General features: G+C 45.9%; 1 protein-coding gene and 1 long non-coding RNA gene across 2 annotated transcripts; one reads left to right on the top strand and one right to left on the bottom strand.

Moving 5' to 3' along the window:
- Positions 1-31: 31 nt before the first annotated feature.
- ERP27 (endoplasmic reticulum protein 27) lies at positions 32-18,976 on the top strand. The gene is made up of 7 exons (XM_048301791.1): positions 32-758; positions 958-1,058; positions 3,992-4,129; positions 7,458-7,571; positions 10,550-10,675; positions 17,594-17,791; positions 18,461-18,976. The coding sequence occupies exons 1-7, from the start codon at positions 413-415 to the stop codon at positions 18,503-18,505; spliced, it is 1,068 nt and encodes a 355-aa protein (XP_048157748.1). The 5' UTR covers positions 32-412; the 3' UTR covers positions 18,506-18,976.
- On the bottom strand, positions 17,689-20,412 carry LOC125325084. Its single transcript, XR_007203198.1, has 3 exons — positions 20,327-20,412; positions 20,064-20,138; positions 17,689-17,900 (listed from the first exon to the last, which is right to left on the bottom strand). It is a non-coding gene; the product is annotated as an uncharacterized LOC125325084 (long non-coding RNA).
- Positions 20,413-21,051: the final 639 nt, after the last annotated feature.

The raw sequence follows: 21,051 nt of genomic DNA, 5'->3' as shown, positions 1-21,051 counted from the left end.
GAATGCATTATAGGAAGGCTTAAGAGCATATTTCAGCAGGGAAATAGCCCTCCTCCTTCAAAACATCAGCCTTACTCTGTAAGCAAATTATTTCAGAACTGTTTCCTTCAGGAATTTCATGAATCCTTTGAAGCTCAAAGTCTGGGCTGTGATGGGGATAGACTCCAGGGGTAGACAGCCCCCACCTCTCATCCCAGATGGCAGCTGAATGAGCCAGGGAGCTATAACATACCCTTCTGATGTTTTAACACCGTAGCAGCTGTTCCTCAGAGCTAATGGCAGACCTGCATGTCCCCGTGGCTAGCCTGCTGGCCAAGCACAGTGGAACATCAGCCTCTGGGATCCAGCACCTGGAGAGGGATGTTTTTAACCTAGCTAGGGTGCCTGGTCAGAAAGGTGCAGGGCAGCTGAGATGTCCAGTACTGTGGGTGAGGACACACCAAGGGCAGTGTTGGTGCAGCTCTCCAAGGCTGTTCCTGCACAGCAGGGAGGGGCTTTCTCCAGCCAGGCAGTTATCTCAGGAGCTGAAGGCTTTGGCCTGGGCCAGCTGCTCCCTTCCCACCACCTCAGGAGAGGTTGTGAGTCCTCACGGCAGCTGACGTGTCTCTGGCCAAGGAGAGGACCGGAGCAGGGTGGCATGGCGAGGAAAAGGCAAGCTGGTACCGTGGCCACATTTGTCTTCCCATTCCTCCTTGTTATCCTGCTTACCAGATGCTCCCGAGCGGGGTGTGCTGGAGGTGATGACTCTGCATCCCACAGTAAGTGAGCTTTCTTCCTGCTTCGGGGAAAGGCTGGGTCTGCTGCAGGGAGTCCTCCTTATCCAAGGTATGCTGCACAGACATTGTGTTGAGCTTGCAGGAGAGGTGTGTGGGTGAGGTTGGGATGCTTGTGTTGGGGGCATCCTCTTTGAGCTGCTCTGTGTGTACACTCTGCCCAACCCTGACCTTTGCTCTGCAGGCACAGCCAGCACCACAGAGAAACCTGTCCTGTTAAACAACATTGAAGATGCTGAAGCCTTCGTCAGCGGTGCAGAGGTGGCAGTCATTGGATTCTTCCAGGTGTGTTCACAGCACCTCCCCTCTGCCAGTCGTGAGCCCTATCCCACTCTGATGAGAGCATGAGGCTGGATGTGATGCAAACATCTGCCAAAGGCAGCTGTTGTCCCAAAAGGTGCTGAGGCTGTGACAGGCACGTGGAGGGATTAGGTGATGGGTCACAGAGAGAGTACAGGGAATTTGGTCTGGGAATGGAAAAGGAGATGGAGACAGAGAGGAAGATGAAAGAGACTGTAGGAGCCCTGGTGCAGGAGAAAGGGAAATGCTGCAGGGGAAGCAAAACAGAAATGTGCATGGTAGAGAAACAATGTTGGTGAGGGGTGAGTGGGAACATCAGTTATGTGCTGTAGTCAGCAAAGACAGTACGGCACTGCCTGTGTGATAGGGCTGAGGAAGCGAAGTCTCGGGGAGGAGTGATAGCACAGGTCCGCTGAAGTCCAAAGGAGTTTGGGCTCAGGCTGCAGCCTCCTCGTAGGGAGGGTGTAGGCATGGGCTATGTCTCACTGCTTTGTTCCCCAGAGTAGATATCCTTGAGATCTCTGTCTCTTTTTGTCTAAATTCCATTGAATTCAACGGTGAGTGACAGGTACAAGTCCCTTGGCCCCAAAATGGCATGAGTATTTTTCCTTGCACCTTTTTCCATGTTTTTTTTGAGCTCCGTTCTGCTCCCTGCTGCCCACACACTGCCTCATGTCAGAGAAGGCTTAAGACTTTCAAAAACACGTCCTTCTGCAAGCACCTTCCTCCTTCTGCCCTGTGCCTGGGGCTGGAGGGCAGTCTAGGGAGGGCATCATGCTCTTGGTACAGGGCAGTGGCATCTCACAGCCCACCACAAAGTGAGGATCGATGGTGCTGCCTGTGCAGTGCAGGCAGCAACAAGTCTGGGAGTGAAGGAGGCTTATGCCCCAGGAGTTTTGTAAGCACTGATCACAGAGCACCAGCCGCCTCCACTTCGGTGCCTGCAGGCAATTGGAGCTCCTTGGGGGTTGCTCTTGCAGCGCTAAAGCTGTACAAACCAGCCAGGCAATCTGCACACGCAGAATGAAAGTGCTGAGACGCCTCCTTCCCCGAGGGTAGCTGGCAGAGCTGTACCCAGAGCCTCTTCCTGAGCTGCAGCAGGCACATGGCTCCTTTTCTCTTGTGCCACAGTGATCTCCTGCTGCAGGATTTCATTCTTCAGAGCCAGACAGGAGGCTGCTGCCGTGCAGCCCCAGCTGCCAGGGCACGAGGCAGCAGCCAGAGACATGTCGGGCATTCAGTGCCTGAAGCATGGCAGGGCTGCGTTTGAATAAGATAAAGTAGATAAAGACGTATGTGTGCCATGAAGGCTTGGCTCTCTGCCTGAAAGTATATTCATCCAAATAAAGTCCATGTTCTCTGCTCACCATGAATTATTTCTCTGCTGCAGCCTTTCAATTCACTGCTGTACGCGGCTCAGCAAGCTTCCCGTATAATGAGCACGGCCTCCCTGACTGGGAACAGCATGCCGTGATGGAAACACAGCACACTGCTCCAGAAACCCCGTGTGTCTGTGAGAAAGGGCCACGCTTGGCCTGATTAAACCCCAGGTTTCTCAGGAATGCTCCAAAACTCAGTGAGATTGTTCCCATCCTAGGCTTTAGTGCTCTCACCAGAGCAATGTTGATGCACTGGCATTTCCAAAATGGGTCATGAGAGATGTTTTTCTTTGGAAAAAGAATTTTCTTTGAACAAAGAATTCTGTTTTCCATTCTCTCTGGGCTCACAAACAGCTGAGCTGACAGTTCAAACTAAAAAGAAAAACAAACCAATTTCCAAGCAGACACTATGTCTATGTCCATTAAATAGAAGTATCAAAAATACATCACTGAAAAGTTGGGAATCAGAATAGCAAGGGAGGCTTTAATACAGGCAAAGGCTAGTAGTAGTTAATGCTCTCTCTGCAGGAAAGAGAATGGACCTCAAATTGCTGAGAAATTGCACATTTCTATCCTTTGATACACCTGAATTAGCTACTTTTTACAGGATGTAGCTAAGATATTCTTTTAAAAGGAGCCGGGGTACTGATAATGCAGGGTGTTCAAAATTGTAACCTCCTGGCTCTAGAATAAGGATTAGTTTAAAAGTTGTGACGTTTATATATTTATTTTATATACACACACATATATACATAAACACACACGCCTGTGTGTGTGTGTGTGTGTTTAAACGTGCTAATCTATATTCTGGGTTTGTCCCCTTCTTTCTGAGTGCCCAAGGGCTCAGCACCACCCTGGCGTGCTCCCCCTGGGCATGTGGGTAAGCAGGGCAGGGTGCCCACCCTGCCATAACTGAGTGGCGACTGTGGCTCAGAAGCGGAGCTGTGCTTGTCGCCGGCAGCGGGCGGGTAGGGGTGTGTGGGGCGGGGTGTGTGTAGGGCGGGGTGTGTGGGCGGGTAGGGGTGTGTGTGGGCGGGTAGGGGTGTGTGGGGCGGGGTGTGTGTAGGGCGGGGTGTGTGGGGCGGGGTGTGTGTGGGGCGGGGTGTGTGTGGGCGGGTAGGGGTGTGTGGGGCGGGGTGTGTGTGGGGCGGGGTGTGTGTGGGCGGGTAGGGGTGTGTGTAGGGCGGGGTGTGTGTGGGGCGGGGTGTGTGTGGGCGGGTAGGGGTGTGTGGGGCGGGGTGTGTGTGGGGCGGGGTGTGTGTGGGCGGGTAGGGGTGTGTGGGGCGGGGTGTGTAGGGCGGGGTGTGTGGGGCGGGGTGTGTGTGGGGCGGGGTGTGTGGGCGGGTAGGGGTGTGTAGGGCGGGGTGTGTGTGGGCGGGTAGGGGTGTGTGGGTCCCGGAGCACCCCGCCCGCGCTGCCCCGGGCGGCCGGCAGGTGTCGCGCCCGCGCCGCCCCCGGGCGGTGCCGGTGCCGGTGCCGGTGCGACCCTGGAGCCCCGCTCGGGCTCGGCCCTTCACCCGCTCTCCTCTGCCTCCGCAGGAGCCGCAGAGCCCCGAAGCGGAGCAGTTTCGCCTGGCGGCCGGACAGATCCCGGAGGTGCCCTTCGGCCTCAGCAGCAGCGCCGCCGTCCTGTCTCACTACGGCGCCTCGGCGAACACTGTCGCGCTGTTCCGCACGGTGCGTGGGCCCGCGGCGCGGCGTGGGGGGCATCACGAGCAGCTCCCTGCCCGGGAATACGCTGCCAGGCAAAAACCTGCATCTCCAGCATAAGCGTCTGGTTCCGGGTCCCCCAGCCCGCTGGTGTGGGTGGGAGAGGCTCTAGGACGAGTGCTTACAACGGTAAAAAGCGTAAAACTCATCTCTCCTTAGGGCAAGCCAAAAACAGGGTTGTCATTGGCAGTCAGGCTGCCTGCCCACCTCGAAGTACACCCCCCTTCCTGCCCCAAAGAGGGCTTTTGCTTTCCAGTTGCAGAGTGCCTGTCACCGAGACATGGAGCGTTAATTACACCTGGTAAGAGTCTCCTGTTCAGGTGTTTGCCCTGTGGATCTGGTTCAGCACCCAGTGCTCTGCAAGGAGCAATGCCTGTGTTTCTACATGACCTGCCCGGAGCCTGGCATTAGCTTGGATTGAGCTTCTGTGGTTTTGGAAAGGGTCCTGAGACACGTGAAAAGCATCTAGGTCCATGTTACCATGGATCAACACAGCAGGCTTGATATCAGAACTTGGCAAGTGTCACTTCAGGCAGGCAAAGCTGTCTCCTAGGGTACAAAACTTTTCCATCATGACAGAAAACAAATCCAGACTAGGTCTGTGCAGGTAAGAGATGCTGTGCCACCCTACACTTTGGTCTGCAGACTCATTTCCTAAATATCCTTTAGGCATTAGAAATCTTGCTTTGGAGTTTCTTAGGGATGGATGCTGTGCAAGATCAAATCTCTGTTGACTCCAGCTCTAAGTGCTGGTGCCTCAGTGTAGCTACGTTTGCTGAAATTTAAGCAGATGATACTGGGGAGAACCATGTATTTGCTGCAAGAGTACCAAGAAAAGCTAAGAGCAAGTGTTTTACTAGTTACATCAATTTCCTCATGTTGCCCCTTCTCACACAAGCATGGCAGTTGAAAACTGCAGAGATAGGTGTGTCTGAAGAGGAAAGGGGCCCCAGACAGCACAAGATGTCCTAAAAACCACTGAAGTGTTGTGACACCAAACCTCTAAGTGCTCGAGGTGGGGAGAAATGTTCTGGGGAAACTAAATATGGCAGCTTGGCCAAGTTCTAGATCCAGGCTGTACAAAGATTGGATAAAGACAGTTTGTTCTCTTTTTTTCCCCCTCATCATTTCCTGCACCATGTTTACCATTAATATTATCCAAATAATTAAAAAAAGAATGATCTAAGAGTGAGCAATAAGTAGGCAGGTCCTTTTATTTAACCTTTTATTTGCTAGATGTTGCAATTTCAAGCAACACCCATTTCAATTTTGGTTCTTAGTCATTGTGGTTTTCTTCCAAAAATATTGAAAAGATCCTTTGTTTTTGAACTGTGGCAGATAGTGAGGATGACTGCACTGGGAGAGAGTTTGATAAAAGATAGTGTTTGGATTGTTGGAATTTGTATTATATTGAATATTCTTTGTTCAGAGTCCAGTTTTTGCAACTGAACTCTTGTTCAATAGGGAAGAAAACAGTCAAGAAAATAATACACCAGTCAGGTTCAAATGTGGTTGACAATTCACTTGTCTGATTGTCAGTTTTTCTTAAATTGCCAGACACATTATTTTTCCTTTTATCCTGTGCTGAATAATGTGTAGGAGTAAGGGGTCAGAGATAAAAAGGAATTTTAAAAGAATGGATACAGGAACTTGGAATCAAATACTCATTTGAAGGATACAAAGATGCGTCACCAGGATAGAAGTGAATCAGAGGCATAAATTAATTTTTTCTTTGCCTTTGCAGTGTATGAAACATATATAATGCTTAGAAGTTTAAACCATAATTACAGTAGTAGGAGGGACTGTGTCAACCAGTGAGACTTTTTTGTATATAGTGGAAAGACACTGATTTATTCTAGTAAGAATTCCTGATAGACCTAAAAAGAACATAATTAACAGATGCTAACAACCTAATTATATGGAGTGATAAAGACATTTTGACTAGAGCTTCAATTATTAAATGCAGGCTATTTTCCAGCCTTATTTTCTTAAAAACGTAAATGTTGAGTTCAGATTCAAGATGTTATTATCCCCAAATGGAAATCAGATGTTTTCAGAGGCCCATGAAAGTCAAGAGAAGACTTTCTGTAGAGTCCAGGCTGCTTTAGATCGGTTCCCAAGGCCTGTCTGATCTCACCTACCCAGGTGTTGCACTGTCCTCATCTTCTTTACTTAGGCAGAACTGCCCTTTCATGTTATGGAGGAGGAAAATCTGTGAGAGGAGTTGGGCCACACAGTCTGAAAAGCACCAGCTTGTGTTGTCAGACAGGGTGGGTGGCTGGTATCAAACACCTTGCCAATGACCACAGAACAGCAAAAATGACTTTAGATGTTTGCACACCACTGGAAAAACTAACACAAGCACTTTCAGAGGTTGTCCAGATGCAGAGAATAAAATCTGGGATGTGCATGTGGACCGCTCCTCAGCCCCAAGAACCTCATTCAACATGTGTATCAATGGCCTTCAAATCCCAAACTTCGATCCTACTTCATGTCAGAGACCACTGTTCCTGTGGCTTAACTCAGTCACATCCTGTGGTGGTACTGCACAGGAACTCTGCCCTTAAACTCTGGTGTGTTGCTATCATTCAATGGTTGCCTGCTTTTTTTCTGTTTACCAGGTCATGAACATCTCAATAAAATCACATCACTTTGAGGGGATGAAGTGTGGGAAGATGTGTGGCAGGATGGATTTTCCTCTAAAGCTGAAATATGCTGGGCTTTATTTTTTTCTTTTTTTCTTTCTTTTTTTTCCCTGCTGTGCTGGAAGAAAAATTCTCTTTTTATTGGAGAGATTTCCTGCTTGCACAATGTTTCCAGGAATTCCATACCAGATGATGCCAATGTTTATTACTTGTAGAAGAAACAGAATAAGCAGATGAAGATTTTTAAAAGGGACATAAAGCCAATATTGATGTGAGGAGTTAGACTATTTAATGACCTCTCTGCACAATGCCTAGAATAGTTTGTCAGCTAATTCTCCCTGTCTCCAGTGCATTGAGAGCTGATAGTGTAGGGATGTCTGGAGTCCTAAGAGACTTCTGTTATACCATGAGTTTGCCTTGTCCGTGGGAGGCTGGAGAATGCTGGGAGATTCTTATCTCAGGCTGGCCCCTGTAGGTTCTAGACCTCCAGAAGTGGTGATGGGAAGAGGTGGGGATTACGTAGTGGGGGAGAGAGGGTGGTGGTGCCCCAGGGGGTGGGTATCTCTGTGAGGGAGTGCAACCAGTGCCTCTGGAGGAGGTGCTGAGATGAGAGGACGGCTGTCACTGTAGGTGTCTTTGCATGTCTTCAGGTAGACAATGACCGGAGGGATCTGGATATGAACAACAGAGATGTTGATGCCAAGAAGCTGACTCGTTTCGTTCGGATGAACGAGCTCCGCCTGGTGACTGAGTACAACCCTGTGGTAATTACCAGCTCCCTGCATTCCTCACCCTTGCGCTTGGCCTCCTCCTCACGGTGTCCTCTGGCCCCAGTTTGTATACCCAGATGTGTGTGAGGGTTGGAGCAATGGTGTAGATGGGACTGAGGGAGCCACACAGCTCTTCGCTGCTTCTCCACGTGTGGACTGGAAGCAGATTTGCTGGGGCATGAGTGTGGTGGGAGAGGGAGTCATCACAATTTCTTTAGCTCTCTAGTAAATTTGGGGTGTTGAGGGGCAGAGAACTCCATTTCTTACTACTCTTGTGCACAGCTCTGCTTCCTCCCACGGATATTTGCCGTGTTGTGCCATGCCTGCAGAGCCAGCTCAGCCAGAACGCCCTCTCCTTGACAAACCTTGAGAAACATGGAAGCTCAGATGACCTGTTCTCAGAAGGCAGGCTTTTCTGCATCACTCAGACACTGGGCTTGATGTGAGCCAAGAAATTTGAACACATATTCAAGAGCAGCTTGGGAACTTCCCAAGCAAAATCTTTCCCATCCCTTCCATCCATTCCTCCAGAATTCATCAGCTCAACAACAACAATCGCCACCAAAACAAACAAACAAACAAACAAACACTCAATCAAACAAACCACATACAAAATCAGGCTTAGAGTGCTTCCATGTTGGCCATCTTCATTGGCTCACCCATCTGACTGGCAGTGGCAGGGTCCCAGTGCTCCTCCCTGCTGTAGAGGTTGACCGAGGATTTAGGTTCCTCTGAAATCTCAGCAGTTCCCTGGGCTCATTGCTGTGAAGTCAGTGGGTCTTAGAAGCCCCAGTTGCTGCAAGGCTGAGACTTTATCATTGCTGATAGGGTATTCTGTGGCCTTCTGGATAGCTACAGCAGTGCTGACCAGGCTCAGCTTACATCAGAGAAGAATGACCCAACCTGTTTCAGAGCTAAACCTTATCAAGATAAACCCAAGGATCATCTAAGAGAACTGACACATTCAGTCAGTTCAGTCACAGCCCACCAGTAGAGAGTATTTTGTTTTGAAATTTAACTTTTTTTTTCCACAATGAAATATGGTAGGAGTTTTTTTTTTTTCTGTAACAAAAAAGAAAAAAAAAATTGTTTTTCATCTTCAAAAGGGAAAAATACATTTTGAAATCACAGAATATTTCTGGGGACTGCTCTATCCTGCCCCACTGGCCTAACAGCCCTTTAAGAACATCCAAGTCACATCAGCAGGGATGTTCTTCTTATCTTTGTAATTTCCCAGACCTTCCCTATTCATCCTAAAGGGAGCCCCTATTGCATCCTTTTGCAATTCATGGGACCACGTCTCTTTCTTTATGCATTTCTGCTGATGCTTTGGGTTCTAATTGCATGGTGTTCTGTTTGGCACCCAGGCTGTCTGTCTCCCTGACTGAGAATTCCTCAGCTGTTCAGCTGGTCCCCTCTGCCCTGACTGTCAGTACAGATGTTGTTGCAGTTTTTTTCCAGACCCTCTGGAGCGCTATCAAGGTGCTGCAATTAACAGTGCCTCCTGCAGTCCCTGGCCCAAAGCCCTCCCAGCTTCCCTAAGGTAGCTTGGTTTTTCATAAATATTTATTCCCAGTGCATATGCTGTTTGCATCCAAAAATGCTGCAGGTCAGCAGATAATGGGGTCACACGGCTCGCACCAAGTGCTGCCAAGAGTTTCTCTCCCCATTCTGGGGCCCTAACTGTTTCTCCCACATACTTCAGGAGTTTTTAGGCAATTTTTACCCTATGGGCTTTTCAGGACAGTCAGATGTGGCCCAGCCGTGCTGATGAGCTCTGCTGATCGCTCTCACACAGGGTTGTGTGGACAGGCACACCTTTGCATGCAGCTGCTGGAGGAACTGCTGCTCCAACCCTGTCCGCTCTCACTCCAGGCTTGTCATGGGGCTTGGTGCCGGCTGGCTTCACCCTCACCTTCAGCCTCATCCTCTCCTATGAGGTCTTCTAATGTTCTCCAGCTTAGCTTGCAACCCCTCTACTGTCATCTGTCTCAGCTGCACACCATCAGAAAAGTGAAGGGATATAAAATATCTGATAAACATTAAGCTAACAGCAGAGTCCCGTCTGCCAGAAGCTGGATGCTCTGTTATGCCCCACCCTGGCCAGCATGCACTCCCTGACCCCTTCCTTGTTGCTCCTGGAGCATGTGGAAACTTTCTGGTCCCACTGACAGGGAGCTGCACAGTCTGTGCCTCTGTGGTTTTGGTGGCACGGGGGAGGCAGCAGGTCTGGCCCCACTACTGTTTAATTTGAGGGAGAGGCTGCAGGAAGCAGGCAGAAAGAGAAGTGAGATGACGAATGAGCGAGTTCATGGAGATGATGCCGTGGCTTCTTGGGCAGTGCCAGCCCTGTCTCCTCACAGAGGGCCAGTGTGTAGTGCCCTCTTGGCCCTTGCCCAGGGTCTTCTCTCACTGTGGGACTGCAGAGGTAATTTTAACCCTCAGCACCCAGGAGTGTGAAGGCCATCGGGTTGCTGAAGCTCTGGACTCATTCCCATCCTACACACAGTGTAACACTAAAGAAAGATAATAAGGACAACCTTTACACCACAAATCCTTCCCACTTACTTGCTCACATTTCAGGCAGATGCTAGGCTTCAGCAATTTAGGACACCCTTATATTCAGTGTTTGCCGGCCTTGCTCTTCGCATCCTTGTTCTAGTTTTCAGCTTGCTGTATTCTGCCCTAGCCCTACTCCTCTTGCCTAGTCACTGTCTTGAGGCCAGTGAGGGACCTTTGTGGTCTTCAGACTCTTGTCTGGGGAATAAGCAAAGCCAGGAGGTTAAGTGCTTCTGCAAAGAGCCCAGACTGGATCTCCCCTGCTTTAAAAAACCCCATCCTGCTTGTGATGCTGATTTGCAAAGAAACCACAGCTGAGCCATGTGGGCTTATGTCCCTCTGACACTGCATCCAATGCAAATTGAATGTTCTCAATCACCTTGCCTGTGTGTGTTTCTCTCTGTGCTGGCCAGACCGCCATAGGTGTGATGCAGAGTTCACTCGAGTTTAACCTCCTCCTGATCACAGACAAGATGTCCCCAAAGCACCCTGAGCGAATGCGCAAGTTTCGGGCAGCGGCAGAGCTCTACAAGGGGAAGGTAAGCCCAAACAGAGAGAAAGATTTAGGGAGTTAGGACTGTCAGGACTGTTAGGGAGGAAGAAAGAACAGTGAATTCTGCCATGAATGGTGAGTGCGTAATCTCCTCTGTGAATTATGAGAGCAAAGGTCAAGTAGCAGGAGAAGAGGATTATCTGGATAATTAAATGGAGGGGTTGGTTCTGTTCACCTTTTGCCAGTTTGCCGCCTCACGGGGAAAATATCCTCTGTATCCTGCTCCTCTGCTCTCTTGGTGAAACATCGTGTTTCTTTTAGTCCAGTCGTGTTCCCTTGCACTGGCAGATGACACACAGCTGCTGCACTTCAGTCTGGCAACAGTTGCATTGCACTGATGTGATAGGTGAATTTGTATCTACAGCCTGAAGGATGCCAAGGAGCCTTATATAAGTGACCAGATAGCAAATAATGTCAGCACTTCTTAACCCTTAGACTTCTGGTTGGGTCCTGGGGAAATGGCTATTTTAAAGGAGCTGCAGATTAATTGCTTAGATTTTCTACACTAAGGTGATGAGATAGATGAGGTGTTTCAGAGAAATTTTGCTTGAATCCCATCCTTCTGTGAACAGAGCTCCCCAAATAGTAAATCATCCTATGTCTGCTTCTCTGCCAGCAGCTGGATTACAGTGGAATTTGTGTCCAAGCGACAGAAGCAAAGGAGGATTGGGAGCAACAGGAAGGCATTTATGGCAAGGGAGAACAGCAGATGGGAGGGGGCAGAATATCATAGAAGTGGGGAAGGATAAGCTGAGAGGCATGAAGAGATCTTCCTCTGAGAAGTGTGGAGCTGGAAAGAGCTGTGATTTGATAACTAGAACATCTGCATGCACCTGGTTTTGGTATTGAAGGGACAGATTAGAAATCAAGTATACCCTCAGCTTCAAATTCAGGGACCACCTCAGAACCATGCACTTTCAAAAGTCTTGAGACTGCTTATGGCAGGACTACTTTGGACCTTTATGTCTTTCCTACCCATTGGCAAGAGCCTGGGCAGAAACTATGCATCAAAATCAAAAGGTCACTTCAAAAGCGTTTTGCTTTGATGTATATGTAGTTATAAAAGAAAACTCATTTATCTGTAAAATTCCATTTATCTATTGTAAGATGTATGTTAAAGTGACACCAATTAAAACTGTTCTCCCTGAGAAGCAGAGTCTGATACAGGTCTCCACCTAGCAGCTGTCTCTTCTAACATGATGCTGTTTAGCATCAGTGTCCTTTGCTGATGCAGCTGCATCTAGTCTTCATGTGACTTGTCTAGATCTGAGAAAATGGCTATAATTTTCCTAGAAATACTTCACAAAACATTGGATAAATTGTTGTACTGAAGTTCAGACAATTTATGAATTCTTAGCAAGCCAAATTTAATTTTTTTTATTTCTGCAGGCAAGTTTCCAACCAAATCAGTCTACAAGTTTGCCAGAGTAAAATATAAACATTAAGGATGTGGGGATTTGGCTAATTATTTCCACTTCACTGCTGTGGTACTTGAGAACACAGAGATGAAGTGACTTAGAGTCTAATAAGTTGTTTTTCCTGAAGGAGTGGCACTCTGAGGAATAAACTGTGTTTTAGAGTGCCCTCCTAGAAAGCAGCCAGAGAGTGCTAGGATCCCTCTCTTTGGCTTTTAGGTCTGGATAGTAAGGAGTAAGCAGAGTGATAAGCCCACTTAGGTTCGTCTCCATTTCTCTGTTGTATAGAAAGACCTGAATTAGTTTGGGTATCAGTGGCAGCCACTGCACAATACCATGAAAATCCCTGTTGGCTAATTTTCCTATGTGAATTTCTGTTAACTGAGGTTTGCTTCAAAATAAGTAAAGTATTGATTAGATTTTGCCTTTTAGTGGCTTGCAGATTGTCTGAGAATAAATGCAAGATTCTTGACCTGAATTTTATTCAGCATTACCAGTGAATAATTCCTGTCCTGTGGGATAGTGGTGAAAGGCTTTTTTGTGCTGACAGGTTAGTGCTGTCAGTGGTTTGAGCAAGGAATCATTGCTGTGCAGTGGAGAGGTGTTCAGGCTCCCTGTGAGCACGTACCACTGCATCCAGCACTGCTTTACAGTGACTGCAGAGTGTCAGAACAGAGTGGGGACACTTGGTGTATGTTGCAACATTTCTACAAGCCAGTGCAAAACACAGAGCCTTGAAAGGGTTCCCAAGCAGGAGAAGGGGTACCAATCCTATCACACACCTCTGCTGCACGCTGATGGAAGAGCAGTCCTTGTCATTGTCATCACTAGTGGGAGGGAAAGGAGAAACTTGTTACTTGGGTGGAGAAATGAAAAGGAGCTGCTGCTGCTGCTGAGCGACTGGCTCCAAAGAGTGAAGAAAACCATAGAATTGTGAAATAATTTAGCTTGTAAAACACCCCTAAGATGATTGAGTCCAACCGTTAATGGATCATGAGGAAGTGATTCACCTGTCAGTTTCTGGATTATGGTCCTTTCATCTCTGGTTTATGATATTTTCACTTCTGCCTGAGGGGTAGCTGAGATTTTCAGCTGGAGAGTCCATGAGGCAGTATGGTGAGGACTGTAATTTGAAAACAGCCTGAACTGCACCTGGAGCAGCAGTGACTGCCTGGAGGCACTCTAGATGTTTCTAGATTTTATTGTGGAACCTGAGCACTATAAGATGTTGGAAGGAAAAATACAAATGGTAGATGATGCTGAGCCAGCATAGGCTGACAACAATAAGAAGAAATATGGTAGTTTTCTAGCAGATTTTGAGAAACAATTGTGGGTGGATAATGGTAAACAGAGTTCAGAGCACTGCAGCTGCAAGAGTAAATCCACCAGCCTTCTTGGATCTTCAATAAAATATGTGCTTATTTGAGAAAGTACTGCCAAGAGTCCAGGCAAGGAATGGAAATGCACTGGAAAGGAAATGTCAGGGTTTGCATTGCTGAGCCAAACTAGCATAGTCATACTTAGTTTTCTTTCCACAGTATCAGAGTAGAACATGATAATTACAGCTGGTGTAACTCACGGGTGTTTGCAGAAGTCTCAGTAAGGTCATGCTGGAAATAACAAGAGCAACTTTTTTTGCATCTGACGTAACTGGTTTCCAATATCAAAATTATTTGGGTAGGGATGTTTGTAAACTCCCTTTAAATTTACATGTAGGTCCATTTAGAAATGCTTTCTAAGAAACTCTTGGTGTCCTTCAAGAGTTCTTCTATGGAAATTAAAAGCTAATGCCCTTTCTCTTGCAAATAGTCATTTGCACAATTTTAACTTTTCTTGTCAGACACTGATGGCTCCAGAACTGAAAGAGATAGTATTTAGAGATGCCTCTTTTAGCCATAAACAGAGGAGCCCATAAATATGGACTTTTAATGTCACTTAATAGATATCTGCAGTAGAGTTGTTTTTATAGCTGTCTTTTTTTTTTAATTCAGGACTGATTTTTTTTTGATGTAAGAAATTACTCAAACTTCAGAATTTGGTCTTTTAGCTTATACAGAAGAATGAAGACTGCAGCTCTCTGAAGCTCAAACCTTGGATATAAGGCTTGACCACCCTTTCTGTTTGTTAGAGGAAAAACTAAGCAATGTCAAATTGGTTTCTATCATTGCAGTGCTATTTTCAATTAACTTTATTTCTTTGGGCAATAACATCATTCCATATCTCACTATCTACCAGGAACTTGATGTTCTAAAAGCACTGGGCTAGGAATCAAGTTGTCAAAATACCAAGACAACACCAGTATACAAAATTTTCTGAAAGGCACCTTATTGCAGGTGACAGTGCACAGATAATATCATGTGTGAAGGGGAGATTTTGTGTCAGGAGTTCCTCATGCATGCAGGATATCCTTCACTGCCTGAAGCAGCACATCTGAACATAGGCAAGAAGATTGCTACAAAATGAAAAAATTTCATGGAAATAATTTCAGAATGAAAAAACCCCAACCAGCTATTGTACAAGATAGTATGAAACAGAAAGTGAACTTTCTGTTCGGTATGGAGCTAACTGATTTCTAGCAGTGACATGAGAGTTGCCATTATAAGTGGGATTTGTTTTGGTGAATTGCAGCTTTGGTAAGGATCTGAGTAAAGGTTTTAGGCTCTTCTCAGCACTGAAAGAGAAGGACAGGCATATGCTGCCTTCCCTTCTAAAATAGGTGGAATGAAGTTCCTGTTACTGTTTATTGTAGAGGTTACATAGATGACTGGCTGAGACAAGACTGGGATCTGAACGGCAGAAGTTAGGCAGTGTGAATCCTGCCTCATGGTCAATATAGTTTTCCATGGTTACTGCATTCATTCTTTATGATTGGAGCTGACTGGGAATCTCAGAACAAAATAAATTCCTCATGAGAAAATGCCAGTTGCATGAGATGGCATCCATCATGGAAATGTGCCAACTGAGAAACTTTCTTGGTTTTCAGCTGCTGTGGAGATCAGGCTTCCAGTGCTTGTGGCTTCTGGGCCAACACATCCTACATTCTGCCCCACAGGTGTGACCTTGAGGCCACACAGGCCTTGGCAGGACTCCTGCAGCACAACCAGCACAGGATGCATGTCGAGCCCTTCTGCTGAAGGAGGTTCCATCCCATGTCACAGCACTTCCCAGGAAGGCATCATCCTGATAGGCATTAAGGTGTCTTCTTTTGAGCTACAGTGACCAAATGCAATTGCTCTCTTTCCTGTATTTTTTGAATATAGGTGGAAATGGAAACTTTGCTGTATTTTGGCACGCTCTAACTCTGTGAGCCAAATGGGAGTCATTAGAGAGATCCAAGTCAGTAACTCTGAATGATGATGATATCTCAGCCTTTCTAGCTGAGGGGCCAGTTTGTGTGTTTCTGTTTGTTCTTGTGAGGAAGAAGGCATTTGGAGTTCTAAACCCCAACCTTTTTACTCCTTTTACTCTTTTATTCTTACTCTATTCTTTGTGTTCATGGATAAAATACATACACCTTTTTAGTTTTGGTGGCTTTAACAAAGTCTGGAAGCTTGATGAAGTGAAGAATGTTGACTAACATTTATTCCTATCACCATTTTAAAATGCTATTCATCTGTTTTAAATGTAGCGGAGATTTTATATAAAAAATGACACAACTTAACAATACTTAAAAAAAAATTCATGACTACTTCTTTAACATTTGATTAAAAAAACACTGCTGTCTAGTGAATCTCTATAAGAGATGAACTGGTGAAAATGTACATTTCCTGTACTGACACTCTGAAAGTGCTTCCCTCCAACTCTGGCCTCTGTTTCCAGCTTGCTAGTTGGAAGGCAAGCCCTAAAGCATTAAATATTGCTGTTCCATCTTAAAGCCTCTTAGATCAAGTCCCTAAACCTGTTAACCTTAATCTCGTGACCCTTCTCTAGCTTGATGTTTTATCCTGCAAAAAGATGAATTAAGCACTCTGGGACAATTACCCCACAACCTGTCTGCTCACTAGCTTTTTGCTCTTGGGGCACAGTTGACTTTTGGAAGAGAAATTACAAATGGTAAATACCATATATCCAGTGAAAATGCCATTCCTGTTTCTGTATTTCACTATATAACTGAAGTTAAACCTTACAGCAGCCTAACTATCCTCCTTCCCATAGGCTGTTGCCTAGTAAAGTTTCCAGATATATTTGGTTTTTTTATAGAACATAACTTTAATAAGTGAAGAATTTAGGATTGATTAAGTTTATTTTTAGAGAAGAAAACAAGTTTGGAACTAACTTGAGTGTTCTTCATTGAAAAGAAAGAAAAACATGAGTCACAGCCTGGGAACTGGGCACATAATCTTCACATTATAGTGCTTCTTTTTTTTAAATTCTTCCTGTGCAAGTGAAGCCATAGCCTTGTCCATATGTACACTGAATATGCTAGGCCCAGTAGATTGCACAGGGTAAAAAGAAGATAAAATGACACATGCTGGCTGGATGTTTATTTCAATGACTTGGATCTCATCTATTGAGGGATTCTATTTAATCAGGTCACTGAGTAAATTATTTAATTGCTGTGTTAATTTTCTTTTATGAATTTTATACATGATGTTTGTATTTAATATTAATGTATAAATCAACAAAAATTTTTAGAAGTAGCTATATATTTTATTGATAATCTTTCAGATTCCAGAATTTAAAATTCATACCTATTCCTACTGCACCTTTAAGATCTAAATTGAAACTTAGCTCTTAAAAATAAAATCATAGAGTTTGTCACCAAAGTCTGTCTTCTGATCATCCCAGCAGAATCCTAATCCTTGGTTTGATCTTGCTCTCCAAGAGTTTTCGGAAGCACAGAGAACTGTAGGTCATTCTCATCCTGGCTTATTCCTTGTTGAGCTTCTCTCTCCAGGTCTTAACAAGGCTCCACCGAGCTGGGCTGTGTGGACATTGGTGCCTTGCCAACAACTTCTGTTTCCCAAATCATTGTGTCTTCATTTGTGCTCACTGCAGCTCACTTAAATATGTCCTTTGGTTTTGGTACTCTCACGTCCTTATCCTTGCAGGCTCCTGATGCCCTGTACTTCATTCCCACACTCTTGCAATTGAGTTTGATTCTTCCCACATCAAAACCCCTTTTTACTCTGGGTCTTGCATGGATGTGAGCATCTCATCCAAATAACATTCAAATAAAGGATTCAGCTTCTTTGACATTTGCTGTTAAGATAAAAGACATGTTATACTGTAGATGTATTTTTAAAGAAGGTGAAAGAAGACATTTTGTTTGGTAGTGTAAGTCTGGACTTGATAAAATACAGACAAATGCGCTTCATGGAGCTGCTAGATAGTGGCCAAGGAAAGTGGTGTCCTAACAGAGTATGGATGGTTTTCTCAAACTCTTTATAAAAATATCACTGTAAATCTTCATATTATCACTCTTTGGTGATCTGTTCTCTCTCTCAGCTTCTGTTTTTCTCACAGCTCCTTTCCTATTTCCACCACAGATTCTCTTTGTCCTGTTAGACACCAATTTGAAGAGCAATGAACGAGTAGTGTCATACTTCCAGCTGAAGAAGTCCCAGCTGCCAGCTCTGGCTGTATTCCACACACCAGATGATGAGCATGACGTGTTGACTCTGGATGAAATCTCCATTGAGCGTGTACAGGACTTCTGTAATCGTTTCCTTCAAAGAATGCAAAAGGTAATGGGGGGTCCTGATGCTGTTGTTTACCAGGCTCTTGAAGAAGGTGACTTCAGTTCCTTGAACTCCTCCCCATCCCTGTCACTTCCTCTTTCATGTACATTTGCACCTGAATATCAGAAAAACATTAGATTTAGGGCAGAGCAGAGATGGATGTCTTTGCAGAGCCTCTGTCTTCATTGACCTCTACCTTCTAGTCTACAGCAAGAACTCACTGGTCTCTGCAGCTGTCTGAAGGTCTCTGTGAAGCATCTATCTTTTGGGGACAGCAGCTAGGGAGAAAAAGTGAAGGGTGCTTTTGGATGCTGAGAATGGAGGTGGTGGATGGCAGTGTATGAGAGCAGGTCAGAGAGACAGTGGCATGGATAGGAATTAAATCTATCAGGAAGAATACAAAACAGAGTGTACAGATAAGGCCTTAGGACTCTACCAGAGGTCTCTGCTGGGAGAGGGACAATTAAATATCCATGTTCATTCAGTGTTAAGGGTTCTCTCTCTGTCAAAATTCATCCTCCTGTAGCACAGAGGCTTTGTGTTGTGTGATGGAAATGAGATAGGGCAGTGGCATAGACAGCAGAGGGAGGCATTTGAGTTATTTTGTTTTCTTTATCTCTATGCGGACAAGCCAAGTAATGTCAAAACTGATTTCATGCCTCTAATGTGTTTTAGAAAGAAGACAAATCTGAGGAGAAGCCCCTCAATGAAGAACTCTGATTCTTTCTCAGCCAAGAGGATGACTGTAGCCAGAGTCATCTGCTTCTGGTGTATGAGGAGTTCACCCTGCCCTACAGCTCAGCAATTCCTGAGCCAAGTCAGTCATGGATTCCCATCGTCATTCTATGTACATTTATGCCTTCTGTCCTCTCCAGGAATATCTTCTCTCTTATCTCTTCTCATTTGTTGGCTCCAGAACTCTTTTTTCAGTACTCCAGGACCTCTGGTATTGCCCTACAGTGTGTCCTTCCATGCCACTCTGTTGGAACAAAAGGTGACATAGTGAAATGGCAATATCAGAGGTAAAGCTAGTAGTTCCCAGGAATCTGTTTCCCTCATTCTTTTGGTTTTTGGTGCCATGCTGGGATCCACTGTCAGCCTTTCCTGATACTACGAACAGATTTGTTGCTTCATGTCACATGAAATTCTCCATTTATTTTACTAAATAAAGCAGTAAGTGAATAGCCTGAATTTTTATGCAAATATGTTATTTCCCACTCCCCTTTTCTTTCATTTAAGGACAAAGTCTCTGTATTTATAAGTAAGTAAGCTCAAAAAATCTCCTTTCTCTGAGTTTAACCAATGCAATGCCTAACCAGTCAGGTTGATTGCTAAGAATCATTCCCTATGGAAATGGACCCATCATCAATAGATATTTCCACCAGGATAGGAGATATCTGTGAAGCTTTGGGATCAGAACAGCATGAGGTAAGCAGGTCTGAGATGGTGCAGCAAAAATGAATGAGCCTTGGATGTTGTAGTCAGTAAGCTTACCCAGAAGATGCAGTTGTTGGTCAGAGCAAGTCATGCTCTCACCATCCATGGGGCCAGGGAAGAGAACTGTCTGCATCAGATGATCTCTTGAATGAGTGTGTGTACAGAGGTAAAGTATAAAAATGTATGCCTGACTTCTGCTGGATGCTCTTGTGGCTTTTGTGCATTGAAAAAGGACTACAGAAGTACAGGATAGATGCTAAGAGCTGAAGGCTGAGCCCCAGAGGGAGGAGAAGGGTCTAAGGTGCCAGAATACCTTGCTGCTTTTGCCCTGGGTATGGGCAGAGATTGTAGCACTGGACTGGAAGACTGAATGAAGCAGTGTTGGTGTTGATCTGTGTGAAGGTGTGAGCACAGGGATCAGCCCCTCTGAAGTACTGGGGAGCCAGAGGGTCCCATCCTAGACCCTGTCACACTACAGCTTTGAGGATAAGAGATGGCTCACCTTACACTGGCCCAGAACCGAGGCAGAGCAAACTCACACCTGCCTTCCAGGATCCTCATGTCAGTGGTGTGTGTGGTTTTGAATTCCTGGTTTATGCCAGTCCCAGAATGTGCAGGGCTGTATCTCCTGCCAAGACCACTGCTCACTTTCCCTCAGTTGGAAAACTGCTCCTTTTTATGGCTATAGCTTGCTCCTACCTAGGAAGGGTTTATTCCTTTCTCTGCAGTATGGAAGAGAGGGAAGGTCTTCTGGGGAGACCTCTGTGAACAGTCTTTGCATTGTAGGTGTTTCCAGTGTCGTGCACATCTGTGGTCCAGACCACAGTGTCGGGGCACTGACCTGCTGCACGAGTGTCTGAAGTCTGTCTTGGCCAGCTGCAGGAACCGGGCACAGCGACATGACTCTTCCTCAGGGCTGCAGGGAAACAAAATAGGACATGAATGAATCTCTGGTTCTGCAAACAAGCCTGGGAGTAAAAGCAGTGTCCCCAGTGACTGTGTTTGCTGTGCACACAGCTCATTATAGGTATAGCTTTTCAGGAGCTTCCTTATGTACACTGGGGAGTTTAATTCCTCTGCACCTTACAGAGCTCTGCATCTTACCAACAAACTTGGGAGCCTCAAGCAAGAAACAGGAAAGGCCTCCTCCTCCTCCTCCAGCGGTTCTGCAGTACTTTGCAGGACTTAGAGAGCACAGACAGCCCGGGGGTGCTGCACACAGGATGCCCTGTGCACAGATCCGGTGGAGGTGGAGTCAGGGGATCTGCCTTAATCCCTGTGCTCAAAGGCTTCTGCAATGCAGCTTTGGTGGGCTTAGCTACTGCCATAGGGCATTTGAGGTAGAAACCAGAGGCAGAATCACGTGCATGGGTCAATCTCTTGTTTGTTTTATTCTTGGGTTTTGTGCCTCGTTGTGTCATCTCTGGTCTGAACTTGTGATGTACGTGGCCCAGATGTTTTGAGCTGTCTGGGGAGGCTGGTTTGGTTTTCAAAGGGAGGAAGTGCTAGATGCAAATGGATAGAGGGCAGGATGAAGGGGTTCCCTTTCACCTCAGCATTGTGGGCATATTGTGGTATGAGAACCCCTGCTCTGCAGCAGCATCTGAACTCAAAGGACATTCAAAATATCTATGATGAAAGCTCAATTTGCCTAACAGGAAAGTGAGGCTGCAGAGGCATGTCAGAGCTGCTGTCTTTAGCCCAGGGAACAGGGTATTCGGTCGTGTGATGGAAGATGCAATTTCATATCCATCTTTGGTGAGAAAGGATTTGAATATCCCCAGAAGCAGAATGTTACACAGACCTGGAGGTTCAGCAAGGGGACTAAC

Source organism: Corvus hawaiiensis, chromosome 4, assembly GCF_020740725.1.
Source record: "Corvus hawaiiensis isolate bCorHaw1 chromosome 4, bCorHaw1.pri.cur, whole genome shotgun sequence".
Taxonomy (NCBI): domain Eukaryota; kingdom Metazoa; phylum Chordata; class Aves; order Passeriformes; family Corvidae; genus Corvus; species Corvus hawaiiensis.
The sequence above is the reverse complement of the archived record's forward strand: the minus strand, read 5'-3'. Positions and strand labels throughout refer to the sequence as shown.